At 50.7% G+C, this 15,953-nt stretch overlaps 2 protein-coding genes across 2 annotated transcripts; both read right to left on the reverse strand.

Moving 5' to 3' along the window:
* Nucleotides 1-275: 275 nt before the first annotated feature.
* VFPPC_04648 (sodium/calcium transporter) lies at nucleotides 276-2,876 on the reverse strand (the record flags this gene model as incomplete). The annotated part of the gene is made up of 4 exons (XM_018283969.1): nucleotides 276-1,691; nucleotides 1,758-1,835; nucleotides 1,906-1,977; nucleotides 2,028-2,876. The coding sequence occupies 4 exons, from the start codon at nucleotides 2,874-2,876 to the stop codon at nucleotides 276-278; spliced, it is 2,415 nt and encodes an 804-aa protein (XP_018145264.1).
* Nucleotides 2,877-6,808: 3,932 nt separating this feature from the next.
* Nucleotides 6,809-10,287, reverse strand: VFPPC_04651 (serine/threonine protein kinase (Kin4); the record flags this gene model as incomplete). Its single annotated transcript, XM_018283971.1, has 3 exons — nucleotides 6,809-8,659; nucleotides 8,730-9,323; nucleotides 9,403-10,287. The coding sequence occupies 3 exons, from the start codon at nucleotides 10,285-10,287 to the stop codon at nucleotides 6,809-6,811; spliced, it is 3,330 nt and encodes a 1,109-aa protein (XP_018145266.1).
* Between the last annotated feature and the right edge of the window lie 5,666 nt (nucleotides 10,288-15,953).

A 15,953-nucleotide genomic window follows, 5' to 3' on the forward strand; every position in this document is an offset into this window, starting at 1 on the left:
GCACAGCAATCTACTCCCAAACATGCAAGCACAGAACAAGGAACAGTTTGACATGGTGGAAACGAATGCAGACTGCAGATCAATATCCTCAAGTTGCTGGCATCTTGTAGCTGCGAACCCAGTCGTGATGTATCTGCTTAAGTACCAAGCCCTAGTCATAACTCTTACAACCAGCAGGCTCCACAGACGATTGGCACCACAATCCTTCACGTTTACCTTCTCTCCTCTGTGAATAGTCACGTCGCCTCCAACAAACTAACACCCGCCTGCATGCCTCAACTACCCCATGAGCTGGCGTCCTTCGGATCCGGGTAGAAGAATGCAACAACAGCAATGATAATGTAGACCGCGCACAGAAGTGCACCTTCCAGGTAGTTGCTGCGACCATCCAAGACCAAGAAATTGACGATAAAGGCCGAAACGAACAGACACACTGTTTCAAACAAGGTAAAGTACAGAGTCATTTCCTTGTCCATGATCCAACCCAAGATGACCACCAGAGGCGTTACAAAAAGGGCAATCTGGATCGAACTGCCAACTGCGACACCAATGGCAAGATCCATCTTGTTCTTCATTGCAACTGTAACAGCCGTGACGTGTTCTGCCGCGTTGCCAACAATGGGGAGGATGATGAGACCGATAAAGACTTCCTTAAGACTCGAGTGCTCGGTAACCTCCTTGATAGAGTCAACGAGGAACTCGGCACAGACAGCCACCAATCCAGTGCTGAGGAGAAGAAGAATGACGGCTGCCCAACGCGTCAAGTGTTCATCTTCATCGTGTCCGTTAGTCGCAGTGGCGGCGGTGTTGAGAGACATCAGAGGTATCTGGGCCGGCAACATGGCTCCAGGGGGGCGGATTTGCTGCTGCTGGCCGAGACGATCAGGCAAAGAATTGGTGCGACGGATGCCGTATCGCACGCGTGGAACTGGTCCGGCTGGCATAGGGGGAGCGTCGACCATGGCAGTTGGTTTCTGAACAAAGACGGTTGGGGCGAGATTCTTGACGGAAAGGGACCGAAAACTTTGGAATGGCCGTTTGGCGTTGCCAGACTCGTTCCCGCTCTCTCCTACCCCATCATTCGTGTGATCTGCTTCTGCAGGAAGGGCAAAGTCAACCCGGCGTGGCTCAGAGCTGCCACCTGCTTGTGTACCATTTTCAGGCATTGTGTTGGTGGTTTTCTCGGCATTGCGCTTTCCATGCTTATGATTTCCCCTTTTTTGCTTTTTGAATGAATGTCGATGCTTTCGACGCCTTCGCCGCCGGCCCTTTTCATCATCAGTAGTATCGGCATCATCAGTTGAGGGCATCCGGGGAAAGTAGGGCTTGCGGGACGACGATGCCTCAGATATGGCCTCCTCATTTGGGCTTGGGTTACTACCGCCAACAGAGGTATTTCGCATGGCTCTGGCATCGGCCGTGTCTATAGAGGCGAGCGAAGACTTTCTTCGCATTCCATTCCGTAACACTTTCTTCATTTTGTAGCCAATGGTGTCTTTGGAGTGCCCAGACGAGTCTGAATCCGAACTAGATGAAGTATCGTCATCCGAACTGCTAGAGGTGTCTAGCCATGCTGCGGCTGGCCCAGGTGTCGACTCAGCATCTACAATATGCTGAGGCGTAGATTCATACATGTATGCATGAGACTTGAGCTGAAACAAGAGGTAGATAATATACACAAGAAGCAAGATCTATTTGGTCAGGTGGTGTCAGTATTCATCGAATACATTCAATTTTGGAAAGTGATTTACACATACAACACTGGTTCCGCGGCTGATTTTCAGAGATTCGGAATCTGCCAGTTTGTCGTCTTTAAATGAGGCGTGGAATGCCGTCTGTGGCGTATGTGTTAGTTGGTGTTGCCAGCATTGCAAATTTGGCCGCGACAATATTGAAAATACGTACGGGCAGTACCAGGCTAATAACGCTGAGACTGAGTAGACATGCGCTCATTTGTGTTACAGTGCTGTTGTAGACCTATACCAACACATTAGTCAATTGACAATGATGGTGAGCAGCATGCATACCTGTTCCCGGAAACGAAGACCGCCAAGGAAAAATCCCATGCCAAGAATGAGCAACAGATTTGCCAAGATGGAGCCAAGAAGCGACGCCTGCACAATGCGAATCTCATTTTTGACCAAAGCTATGATAAAAATGATGAGTTCAACAGCGTTGCCAAACGTGACATTAAGCAGGGCGCCAAGGGAGTCACCCATCTTACTGGCCACAGATTCGGTTGCGTGGCTAAGCAATCCGGCGAGGGGTACAACAGCGATACAGTTCATAGCAAACACGATGCCGCCATTTACACCGGGGATGTTGGCGACAATGATTCCGACAGGGACGAAGACCAACAGCACATTCAGCCAGCTATAGGTGACGACGAGCCAAAAGGATCTGCGAACCTCTTGGATAAAAGTTCGCTTATTTGTCTTTTGGGAACCATCGTCACCAGCATGGTCGATAGGGTTTGTTTTGTTTGTATTATTCTTGTCAATGTGACCATCTTTGGTCTCTACGATAGACCCCTGCCTCTCATCTTGCGATGATGTAGCCGGTGCGATGTTCCCAGGCGCAGAGCTGAAGTAGCCAAACTCAGATTTGGCTGGTTCGGTTTTTTCATTGAGGGCAACGGAGCCACCCAAGTCGCGCAACGAGTTGCCATTGTTTCCATTGTTGACGGAAGCAGCAGGAGCAGTGGTGTCGCCGGCGCTGACAGTGGAGGGCGATTCAGCTAATGGGAGTGTCTTGCCATTGTTGTTGCCAGTGCTGGGTTGTCGATTCGACAAGCTATCAAACACTCCATGAGCTTTTGCTAATGCACCAGGGCGTGGGTTGTCTATGTCGGGAGGGTCAGAAGAAGATTGTGTCATCGAAGAGGTGTTGCAAGCACGAGTGTACCGCGCCTAAAGCGAAGAGGTGCGTGCGAGTGGCCTGAAGTCGCTGGTGGAATAGATAGACAGCTAGACAACTGCCTGCAAAATTACCAGACTAACTTGTTGTCGCAAGAAACGGAGGAAGATGCGAGTCGATTGAGTAAAAAGGGCAAAGAAAAAGGCAAAAAAAAGAGTAAGAAGCAAGCAGCTTCGAAAGACGGGTGGAGGGAGACGACGAGGGGAGGCGAGTGAGGTGCCTTTTATGGCAATTCGATGTCCAGCAAGAAGTCGGAAGGAACGCCACAGAGGGACAGGCTGAGATGTGGGAAGGAGCAGAGGACTGAACAGGCACAGACTTGACAAACAAACCAATCAAATGGGTCCAATACCACGAGACCAGACAGCTGTCAAATCAAATCGGAGCACGGAGAAACTAAATCAACAATGCTAAATGGGAGGAGATGGCGTCAAGTCTCAAGCTGTCCAGCCTGTCCTTGGTGGTACATGTAATGAACTACGGAGTAACCTGGAGGGAATCCGCCTACTCTTGGATGGGTTTGGTTTGGTAGGCGTGGCTGGTTCGGTGGGCAATTAGTTGATTCCCTGTCCGTGCCTCGCCAGTGGAAACGCGTAGACGAAGACGAGGCCAAGGAGGCAAGCCAGCGAAATGTGGATCAGCGATGATGTAGTTCATCTCAAGGTGGCGATCCGGACTCAAGCAGAGACCTAGTCTGGCATGTTTCTTTTGAAACTCATCAGTGCGAGCTCCAGTGTGATCTCCAGTGGGCTTGACGAGCCGAGCATGACAAGGTAGCCCTTGTCTATCCATCAATGTTTCCGTGTTCCGCGAGATGGGGATTTATCAGCAGTCAAGCAATCCGTCCTGACCTGTCCAGTGAAAGCAGGGAACCTCGTGCAGCAGTCACCAGACAAGCCGTCCTCACAACATGAACACCCCAAAAAAAAACGCGTCTGGCATCCATCACCGAGCTGGAAGTCGGTGGATGCACGGGGAATTCTTAGTGCCAATGTGTCCAGGCTTGTCTTGTCTGTTCAACTCTACAATGCTCCCATTTTCCTCGTTGGGGTGGCCAGAGTAAGGATGTTGGTCTGCACATGCATGTGCTCAACATTGAATGGCTCGCAGTTGCCACAGGGAATAAATTTAGCTGTGCAATTCCCTGTAAGGCTGCTTGCGACCCGCTGTGACTCCCACCAGACCAGACTGCTGGACCAGCCCAGTCCAGTTGGGGCCAGACGTAACAGTCAGCACAGTGGACCAGACCTGTCCATGTCACGCTAATCTGACCCTTGACGCAACTTGACATTCTCATTCTACTTATGGCAGGAGCTCAGGCTGTAGCTGCCTCTCGAGGGTTCGCTGTTTTGTCCATTCAATGTTGACTCCAGTCGAGACCAGCCGTCATCTCTGAGAAGGTCCTCACGTCTCGCCTTCACTCACGACGATATGGATAGATTGTGTACTGAATAGCTACGCTGATCAGTCCGGTATGGCCAGTTGCTCAGAGTCATCTCGTCGTCACCATCTCTCCGCTTCACTCGAAGTCGATACAATACAATTGTACGTACTCGCTACTACCTGCCTCATGTATCACCTGTTCGGGGCTCGGCCGAGCAACATTCGTTTCTCAAGTCGACAAATGTCTGGTATATCTTCTCCCTGTCTCGTTCCTGGATCAGATCTAGCAAAGAATAAGACATTTCCCCTAAATCTCTTCCAACCATCAAACAAGTACTGAGCCATCTCGGCAGAAACCTGCCGCGACAAAAGCACCGTGCGCCATCAATTCCAACCTGTGTTCTGCATTATCCACAGCACTACCAAGTGCATCAAGAGGCCAGGAGATCCCACGGACATTCGTCAGAGTCAGATTAGAAACAACGGATCATTCGGCGTCCATCGAGGGACCTGTAACAGGTACTAACCCGTGCCACAAATCAACATTGGGCTTCCTAAAGCAGCACGCATGCAATAGCGACGTAATAGCCAAGTCACTACCAAGTTCACCACCACTTCACCCATGGTTTGGCCATGACCATGGTCTCGTCCATGCACTAATATCATTTGAATTAGTGTGTGGCGGTGTTGGACGCTCGGAATCAAGCTTATTACCGGGCCAAATACCCGGGCAAACGTCCCCATCCAAGGTGCTCTGCACTACCAAACTACCAACCTAGTAGGTACCTGGCTGGTCTATGAGCAAGTGTTGGCGGCCTCGCTCGTGGCTGAGCAAGAACATTGAAGGTTTCGCACCACGACTTGTCGGAGTTGGTCAAGCCACACAAAGATGACGATGACAGCTTTTGTTTCGATCAAGGAAGGGTCTAGAGACCATCTCCCCACGATTTACTTGACCAACAAGCCGCCCTGGTAAATGTCTTTGTTGATGTCTGATGGACCATCATAGTCGAGACAAGACACTGTCAACACTTTCGACGCAACGTACACTATCTATGTGCCCTCCAGAGTCCTGCATGATGCATGATAACGTTCCACGTCATGGCCATGTCGACTCCTTTCACACATTTTGCTGCAGCTTACAGTTCGGCCGCTTGATTGGATACCTTGACGCTTTTGGTTTCACCAAACTGGCCATAAATTGATTCAATTGGCCTTCACGCTTTACAGGGTCAAGTCCTAATGCAAAAGCCCGGCCATCGAGATGCAGCACGTAACCCGCCAACAGAGCACTGATCGTCAGTGCGCTTCCAGACCAGCATTCATGATGACGTACCTCTGCACCATTCATGCTGATAACCCCGTCTTCGCATTCACACAGAAAATAATCATGCGCACCAAATCATCATTCGCTACCCTTCATCGAGCACTCCATGCCACATCTTCAGTCTGAGACAAGATAAGCGCCTCACAAATCGCAATCATCTTGCCGGTTATCCGAACTGCAGACTCTCTCTCCGGACCCAAGATCGCGCTAGAATGTAGCCGTGATGAACCTAGACTTTTAGTCGTGTTATTGCAAGGCTGGAATCTCCCTTCATCCCCCTATCTTGCCGCTTCACTATCCCGGCCACGATGCAGGCACACTCTACACAGTATACATATCACATTCACTCTAACCAAGGGCACAAAACTTGCAGCGAAGCCCATCTCAGAGTATCTGATCAATTTCATCTCGCCGTAGTCTTCTTTACTATGGGTGAAAAACTGTCCGCCCTAACCCTCCTCACATCATCAGACTTTCCTTGAATAAAAGCACCATGGTACTGCTCGCTCCAACAATGCCCAAAACAACAAAAATACAAATCTCACGAACAGCTACCCCACACAGAATCTCGGCTTTTTCTCTCAGCCTAGAAAATTCCAAAGCCCAAGTCGTAGGTCCATCCACCCCTATACATCCACCCCTATACATCCACAGTTGGGTCTTCATTGTTTGGGACCTTCTAGGCATGAAACAGGCATAATGTCGCGGTATCATTCTGCGCGGAATACAAAAAGAAGACAAAAGAAAAGACGATAATAAAAAAGAAATAGTTATATAGAAACAGCCAAACCAGAACAACAGCAGAAAACCAAACTAAGGCTCATAGCAGTATGAGTAGAGAACCTCCGATATGCTTAGCTTCCCCCTTGCGCCATGAGGTGAAACACGTAACTGCGGCCGTGATGAGTTGAGAGTAATTAAAAAACCAAATCATTCTTTGCTGAGTTTATTGAGAGTACAATGTAACCGGCCAATTGGCGATAATTCGTGGGACAACTGTAGCCCAAGAGGATGCTACATGTCCGCAGTATGAGCCCATTGGGTATTAGGCCGACGTGAAAGGATAAATCGACGCAAAACATTTCCCTAACGTTCTTCGAAAAGATGGCCTTGCTAGCCATTCTTGTCTAATGTTTGACGCTGCGATGTAAAGGCGTAAAATCGGCTCTCGCTGCTCCTTCATCACCTGTCATCGCCTCCTCGAGCCTTGCCTCGTCTTCTAAAGAAGTCCATGACTCGCTTGGCAGCTCCACTGCTTCCTTCATGGCCTCTGTACTCATCGTGGTCGTAGGCGTCTGTGAACCGTTTGTGGTTCTTTTGTAGGACGCCTCGCTGACCGCGGCTGGTGGTGGCTCGTCGATTGTCATAACCCTCAACATCGGAGAAACCGTGGCTGTGAGTTCTCATTTGCGGTTCCGTCGGGGGGCGACGAATCTCTACTGATGATTCTGAGCCGCTGTTGAAGTGGGATCCGGATTGCATATATGGGGGAATTGCGTTGGGCCGACGGTTGTCGAGTTGTGCCGAGGCATATCGTTGGTGATATACGGGGCTTGAGTTGGCTGTCTCTTGGACGTTGTCGAAGAAGGGCGTGCTACCGCGTGCATCACCGGGTGCAGTGACACTTCTTGGAGGATCCATTCGGCCGGACTGAATAGGCAAATCCGAATGGGAGCCTACATCGGATGACGCCGGCTCCGAATATTCCTTGCCGAAGCCAATGGATTTCAAGGAAAATGAAGCTGGGAGCAAGGAGAATCTCCTCTTCTCCTTCTTCTCGCCAGACCCTTGAGAACCAGTTACGCTGCCGCTCCTCTTCTTACCAATTCCTAGAGAGTACGAGCGGCGTGATGCCCGGGAATCCATGGACGTCCTGCCCGGTTGTTCTTCCCCTTGCGCCATGGCATTAGACATGCTGACGGGGGGATACTTTTTGGACTTCTCGGGGGGTTGTTGCTGCTGCTGTTGCTCGGGCTTCTTCTTGTTCCGGCTCCCGAATACTGAGCCACTACGACCAAGGAGTTTTGAGCCAATGTCTCCTATTGTGCTTGATCTCTTATGGCCTCTCATCTCATTGCCTCGTCCCTCATGGAAGCCAGACATTCTGGCGAATTTGGGCGGCACGCTCATACTTGTTCGGCCGATACCATCGTCATCGTCGGGGTTAGAAGGCTGTTGTATACGGCCCTGAACATTCGTGTCCGCAAGCGTAGGCGGAGCTGGCTGCCCATAGTTTGCCCGTGCTTGTAGACTCATGGAAGCTGCCGATTGCATAGAACCACCAGTATGTGGCCTTGCCGCAGTAGAAGTTCCAGTCATGTAGGCATTATCTGTCGTCGCACGAGTTTCACGTGGTCGTGTTGCAGCGGTATTGTGACCGCTGGGTGGCCGTTTCGACTGAGATGATGTAGCATATGCGTCTTGAGGATCTTGGTGTAAAGCTTTGTCTCTTGACGAGCCTGGGCGGCCATCATCGTAGTCGCGGTTGAGGGACACTGGCGGCCGTGAGACAACAGGGTCGCCTCCACGCTGTGTTTGTGTTGTCGGTGCTACATACTCGACTTGGACGGTTCGGCGTTTCGCATCCTTGGGTGTGCGGTAGGTTGGCTCCGCCTCCTGATCAATCTTTGCGTGCGCCTTAGCCAGGCCGCCAACTCCCGCCTGTGTAGGAGACTTGTGTTTCGCCGCTTCGCGCACAGAAGCACTCCTTGTGACCATCGGAGCATCAGCGAATTCTTGTGCCACCGCCGTCGCATTCTGGACATCAGAAGGCAGTGTGGTAGAACTGGTAATAAATTCGACAACATGTGCATATTCGCTTAGCCAGCTGTGGCGAGCGACTTCAAAAAGGTCGGCTCGCTTTCTCGGGTTGGGGACCAGGATGCGTCGCAACAAGTCTCTGGCGTGCGGGGTGACGTATTCAGGGAATGTAAGAGGTGTAGAAACAATGTATTTGTAAAGGAGGTTGATGTTATCGCCTTCGGGGTTGGCAGGGTCGTCGTCAAATGGCAAGTAGCCAGCCAGCATGGCATACTGAAAACAAATTAGTACTTCCCTAAGAGCAAAAGGAGTAACTAAGGCGAGCATGGTCAATATAGCATACCAGAATGACACCACAACTCCAGACATCAACTTTCCTGCCAGTGTACAGGGAGTCACTGACTACGAGCTCTGGTGCGGCGTAGCAGGGACTTCCGCAGCTGGTCTGCATCAGATCGCCTTTTCTCATCCCATTAGGCTTGATCTTGTCTAGACCCATTCGCTTGACCTGGTCCCGATCTGTCAGATGGAGCTCTTCATCTTCAGTGAGCTCTTCGTTCGGGTCAAAAGTGTTGGCAAAGCCAAAATCTGTAATGATAATGTTGCGATTGCGATCCAACAACAGGTTCTCTAGTTTCAGGTCTCTGTGAACGATGCCCTTCTTGTGCAGATAGCCTACGCCAGAAACAAGTTGTGAGAAGAGGCGACGCGCTGAGTGGTCTTTGAGATATCGGTGATTCAAAATGTAATCGAAAAGTTCACCACCAGAAGCATACTCTAGGATGATTCCGATGTATCTATCGGTCTCTATCATGTCTATTAGTCGTACAATGTTGGGGTGCTGCACGCCTCGTAAAATTGTTACTTCGCGACGAATTTTGCCCAGTCGAGAAGGGTTACCGCCCACAGTATCTCTCTTTATTAGTTTGATTGCAACCTAGATATTAGTTTGGTGGTTAGCAGATATCCTCTCAGAGCTGAAGCTGGGCGGTTTATTGTTTCAATGCGACACATACCTGCACGCTGCTGTCTTGCTTCCAACCCAACTTGACCTTGCCGAATTCGCCTTCGCCAATTGTGTTTCCTAGGATAAAGTCTCCAAATTTGGTGGTCCCTTTATGGCTGCGACTGTGGTCATGCCGGCTACGGCCACCTCGTCGCTCTTCCCCCGGAGGGTTCATGGGCACAACAGGTGGCTGTGCTGCGTCATGACGATCTTGAGATGAGGTATGGTGGCCGACACTGCCATTCGGCTCCTCTGCGTTGGGAATGGCCCGAGCGAGATCATCGCCAAGGTCATGTGGATGTTTTGAGCTCGATGCCGGGTTGGTACGGATAGGGATGGTCATTTCCGCAGTTTTATTGTCTCTATTACTTGAGGGACGGGTCTGATCCTGAGGCTGGTGGGAATTGGCGGCTCGTTTGCTCCTGGAAGTTTCCGAGTAACCATTCGTATCACCATGTGAGCCACTCCGTTGGCTATCGGGTGGGTTATGGCGTGGTGAGCTGCTGACGGGATCGTTGGGATATTGTGGTCTTCGACTACTCGCGCCTTGTTGACCAGACGAAGAGGTCCGCGGAGGAGCAACAGGGGGCATGTTGGCAGAACGTTCAGATCTCGATGGCCGGTACTCTTGAGGTGACGATGCAGACGTCCCGTTGCGGCTCGATCTCGGAACTGTTTGGTCAACAGAAGACGAACCACCGTTGCCGCTCGCCTTGCGAGAGGGAGGCCGTCTTGAGGACGGTGATGAGGTTGCAGCTAGATGAGCATCGCACGCGGCGGCCCGGCTGGGTGAGGAGTGCGGTGAACCGTATTGGCGGTTTGAGGAAGAAGGCATCGGAGGCGAGGCCAGGGCGGTTGGTTGATGGGGGGCTGACTGCAGGGCTGCCGACGACATCTTCCACAGACCAACTGGGTATCAGGCCGTGAAAGTGACTGGCCTCGACAGCGGCGCCGTGGGACGATGCAAGGGCGATGGAAGTGTTGTTTGGTATTCGACTCGATCGACAAAGACACGAAAATTATGTTGTAAGATGCAACAAGAGGCGGCCGCGCCTTTGATGCAGAGCAACCAAGTGGCGCACCAGCCAACCTGGGACGTCGTGGTAGCTTCAGCCGTTTGCTCAGCTGCGCGGCGCTGAGATGCGTTGCGTGCGTTGCGTTGCGTTGCGTCGACGCGCGGGACGGAACAAGGGGGGAGGAGGGATCAGGATCAGATCAGGATCAGGATCGAACAAAATTAGGAACCAGCCAAACAGAACAAATCAAGATGCCGGCAGAACGAAAGGCAACAGCGTAAAGCAGCTTGCTGAATGAAGAAGCGCGAAAGACAAGAGAGGAAATCTGGGTCTGTAGTTTGTGCCAATAATGCCGGCCCCGTTATCTCATGGTTTCAGCGGTCAAGTCGCGGGCGATACGATTTGTTGTTTCGGCGAGTGTCGAGGCCCAGAAGTCGGAAGCCCCTGAGTGGTGGACGAAAGGGACAAAGGGACCAGATTGGACTTGACTTGATGGGGACAGCGAGGCGTTCAGTGTTGCGGGAGACGAGATGGGACGGGGGGGACTGGACCAGAAGCCAGAAACCAGAACGGTGGCCAGCCCAAGCCAGACCACTTTGACGCGCGCGCTCAACGCTCAAATCAAGGGCGATGCACAAGAATTGGTTGGCGCTTTTCGTTTCAATTTTGTGCACGAAAGCTGGCAAGGGGGCCGTGTGGTGTCAGGATTCCTCTGCCTTGCAAGGTCTGGTCAAGCCAATGTCAATTCTGGTAGTCCTGGCTTGATGCAACAGGACTTTGGCGAGTAGCAAGGCAACGCCTCACTCGGGGGACCGTGACCACGATTCGGTGGCTCGTGGCCAGTGTCAACCGTTTGGTGATCAGTGGCTGCACACTGCTTCTCGAGCCAGTTGAGTCTCAAATGGTCAATCCCAACTGCAGACTCAGGCACTTGACAGTTGTTGTAGTTGCAGTGGGGCACTTGACAGCTAAAACGCGGGTGAGCGGCTTCGATTCAATGGGGCTTGCAATCAATCAATCCACTCGTCGTTTTGGTCGTCTTGTCAACGCGGTCGGATGATATCTTGAGCTGGCGTCTCTTTGTTTCGTGTCCGTGGTTTGTTTGTGCCACGGGCTGGATGCTGTCGGGGTGTATTTACGTGCGACGGTGAAGACAAAATGAATCAAACACTCGATCCAACCAGACTGATACTGGTCTGCTGAAATCGGCTGGCGGACTAGCCGATGCCCGATGACTGTCAAGTCTGACTGCCTCACTGTCAGCGTTGTTAGCCGTGGGGCAGGAGCGTTGCGACGCAAAAGACCAATGAGAAGGAGCAGAGGGCGACAATGCATCAACACAAGGAAGGCGGCAATTTTGAGTGCTTTGTTGATCATGTCACAGTCAAGACGTCCGATGGAGGGAATTTGAACTACCAATGCAAAAAAAAGATGACAGTCGGATTGCTTGACATGGCTACGACTGCAACTACAACTATTGTCGACCCCAACCTGACCCAACCTGTGGACTGGAACTAGTTTTCTTGTGGACATGCGAATGACATTGCTCAGCGCAAACATGAGCATGGTGAGATTGATGAGATGACGGGAGGCTGCTTGTGCCCCATACCTGGCCAGGTACTCGAACAGCCGTGCCCCATCCCTCCATCCGGATGTGGAACCTGGCGCCAGGAACATGACGAGGTGGGAAGGTCGCGCCAGCTGACTTGATACCTCCAAGTCGCGTCGCGGTTGCGTCACGGACAGCCACATTTGCCTGGACTTTCGCAGGAGACACGGCTGTCAGGTACGTAGGTAGGTACACTACTTTGCTTGTTCCTAGAAGTCGCGAGTACTTTGGCACTTTGGCACCAAACCAGGACCTGGTCACAGCCTGGGTTCAATGTTCCTTGATGCGACCTTGGTTCACGTCCTCAAATTACGATTGATGTTACGAGGGCTTCTGTCAAATTAACTGCCCTCGTTTTTCCCATTTGCTTGGTCCGTTGGACTACACACGCTACGCGACTGGACAGGCAAAAATGTTTGCACCAGACTTTCCTGGGCTTGTCCAGCGGGCCAGAATCCATCAAATATACGGAGTACCGAGTATTTTATTGTTCTCACCATCGCTTCTGGTCTTTGCTTGACTCGTGCCGAGGAGACCAGGTTGGCTCATCCATCTTACTTTATTCGTCTACTCAAAGCTTTGATGCTTCTTCTCCGCCTTTCAGAACAACTCTCTGCTTCCATCGGCTCTTTCATCATCTCCAGCAGCTCCGCTGTCACTATTCCGTCAAAATTCTCAAAATTCCCAAAATTCTTCGAGACCTAGCATTGAGAGCCGTAATTAGCTGACCCACGCATTCACCAACGGCGTGGCCGACCAAAATAACCGTGGCGTTTACTCCTTCATGCGGGAAGCTACAAAAACGATCTTTTCAACCACGGAATTCCCCATCATCACCAGTGATGGCGCACCGAGTCCTCCGGACTTGGTTGGTCCTTGCTGCAGTGCTTCCTCAGTCACAACCACCACATGCACAAGGACAATGAGCAAACTGATGAATGACACAGTTCCGGAGGACTTGCATGTGCATATCCAACGATTTGTGCGTGCCCAGTGAGGGAGACGCCGGCGTCAGATGCGCCATATCTTGCCAACCAACACGACCAGCTCAATTTGGACCACTCAGTCGGTATGTATGTGCATGTATGTGCATATGTTTCAAGGTTGGTGGCCAAGTAGCGTGGCTCGACATCCCAGTTTGGTCAAGCCTCGCTCAGCAGTGCCGGCGATCATGATGGCTTTCTTGTTCTTGAGAATTTGTGATGGATGGCCGTCCGTGTTGTTGCAGTCAATTGCATGTGTACGGAGTACATTAATATATGTGCACTGTGCCAGGCACGAACGCTCAGACATCAAATGTCGTCAGTCAACTTGGCCAACCGACTTGAGACTGACCGCCAAACGCGGTAACTTCACAAGCAGGACTATTTTCTTGGCATTCGAGGGAGAACCACATTCGGTGCAGAGCAGAGCTACCAATGTTCCATCCTGTAGACACGGCTTTGTGTCGAGGCTATACCGAGTGGTATGTATTGTATTGATTTAGTCTTGCCTAACATGCAGCCGCAAGATGCGACACCGAGGCTACTCAGATTCAAGGCTAGGTGCATTGTCATAACATCAACATCCCTACCCCAATGAACTTCTCATTGGAGCTATTCTTTCGATCATCAGCCTCCATTGCAAGGGCTAATGGCCCATTTGCGGAGTTATCACGGTCGAAATACTGTCAGCAACTGAGCTGGCGGCCTTGGTAACTTCGTTTGTTTCCCTCCTATTCCTTCACTTCGGCCATTTTTACTTTGAGGCTAATCCCCTCAGCATCATTCAAAACGAACCAAGCCAGTTGGTGTGCCCATTGCATTAGGACGTGCGTTGTTGGCGTCTGCACCCTTGTTTACGCCCGGTTCCATAACGAAAATGGCCATGATGGGAACGGAGACGAAGGGACTCGCCAAATTGCGGTTTATGCAAAAGGGTACTGTATGTGTTAATTGCGCACACGCGTATTTTTCTAGTCAGCCCCAACAAGACGAAAAGTTGACTTCGAGGTCTGCCCCGGGCTGCGATGCTGGCATGAGAAAGGGGGAAAAGACGTCGCGGCATCGTCATTGTCCGGGATAAAGAACAACTGCATTGTCGTCATCCCTTCGCCCAACGCTCCGAACCTCTTTACAGGGCTTCCTCAATATCCCTGCAAGCTCAAATTCCATTCCTTGTCCAAGACTGCATGGTACCTTGCTTTAGTCTGAGACCCACCTTGCTTCTTCTGGACGGGGAGATCGAGACACATATCTTGAAAGTCAGCTTTCGTTCAAGCCCAAAAAACTGTTTGTTCTTTTTGGACGCGAAACCATCGACCTGGCTGAGACATCATGCGTATCTGTATGGAGTATTGAGTAAGTATGTTTATATGACCTATTGCAGCATCGTGCGCAGGCGTCATGCACGTGGTTTTGTCATGATAGGTTACAGAACTCATCTCTGTGCTTTTTTGTTTGCTTTCGCCAAGGTAACATGGACCCTTATGCAGCCAGTTTGTTTATCTTGCCGCCACCTTTTAGCCAACCCTAATCTCTTTTGACTTTGAGACCTGATGAGTCGCGTCTTTTCCTGAAAATCTCTCTATTCATGGCAAATGTCGAGGGACGCAAGACTCTGAGTACATGATCAAAACTGGTCTGTTATCAAATACCCCTATATTTACAGCTCAGTGGTGTGTTTGTCGGATTATACGAGCTCAGTCACTGCCAATGGAATATAGAATGCGTCACGAAGAGTTGAACCCGCCTCGTGACATAGTAGCAACTGTAGCGAGCTCCAGTCACGACGAAGCTGCAACCTGATAATATGTTATCATTCTCAGACAGTCAAGCACTGAATTGCTCCAAGAGCTATACTTGGCCGGATGTAAGTACAACCAACCAACGGCAATCAGAAAAACTCGCAGCTACATCGTTGGTTCCCAAGCGCCCCCAACAGGATTGACAGTCTGGTTTCGCGTCACCTACCTGAGGCAAGAAGAAAACATCCTCCGTCTCTCTTAACAATCTATTGATGAGTCTACTGACTCGCGATTGGTAGACGAAGCCATGATCTAGTGTGCTCCCTCTTGTGCAAGTCGGGTTCTCAAGACGTGGTATATATCCTATGCAGATACGAATGGCCCATGATTCTGTAGATTCGTGTGCAGGCGCCCCAACTTCTAGTAACAATGCTGCTGCTTAGGACATTGCCACCATAGGTGCACCTCTTCTGTTCGCCAGATGCAAGAAGACAGCCGCATCACAGTTTACCTCGTCTATCAGCCATACTGGACTCATTCCGCAACTAAGGACTTGGGGCACAGCTTTTGCTCCTGTCGAATCGCAATCAAAGCTAGTAAACGATGGCTGCAATGTGAGTTCTCTATATAAGCCGCCCCTCTTTCAAGAGGGGATAGATAGCTGAGCACATGGCACACGGAGAACTTTGGAATCGATGCTGCTTCTAGTGAAATATGGCCATCCGTCACTTAAGTTACCCGTGGCGGCAGCTTTGTCCTGACCTAGCTGTCTGGTTTCTGCTGGTGCAGCTTCACCAAGCAAATCACTGTGGCAGTAATGGCCGAATTACAGATCACTGCATCAACTTCAGTCTAGGCACATGACTTCCTCGTGTATACATGTTTATATCCAATGAGGGAGTAAGGAGGAGATGTAACCATCTTCCGGCTGATGAATGAATATAGGTTAGCCAGCCTGGAAGATCCAAGCAGATTCCTCCTGTACTCATGGTATCGTCCTTGAGATGTTTTTTAGTGTTATGCAGACCCTTACTAGTGAATTACACTTATCCATGTAGCGTGTAGATATTTGCAGAGCAATATCGTATTGAGACGCATCATGCTCTTGCAAGGCAACGCAATTATTTCGCCCAGAACATTCCACCCAAGGGTTGGTTGTCAAATTATGTAGTGCTAGCTGCATTATGAATCACTGAAGAAGAAGACAATAT

Source organism: Pochonia chlamydosporia, chromosome 3 (genome assembly GCF_001653235.2).
Source record: "Pochonia chlamydosporia 170 chromosome 3, whole genome shotgun sequence".
NCBI classification, from domain to species: domain Eukaryota; kingdom Fungi; phylum Ascomycota; class Sordariomycetes; order Hypocreales; family Clavicipitaceae; genus Pochonia; species Pochonia chlamydosporia.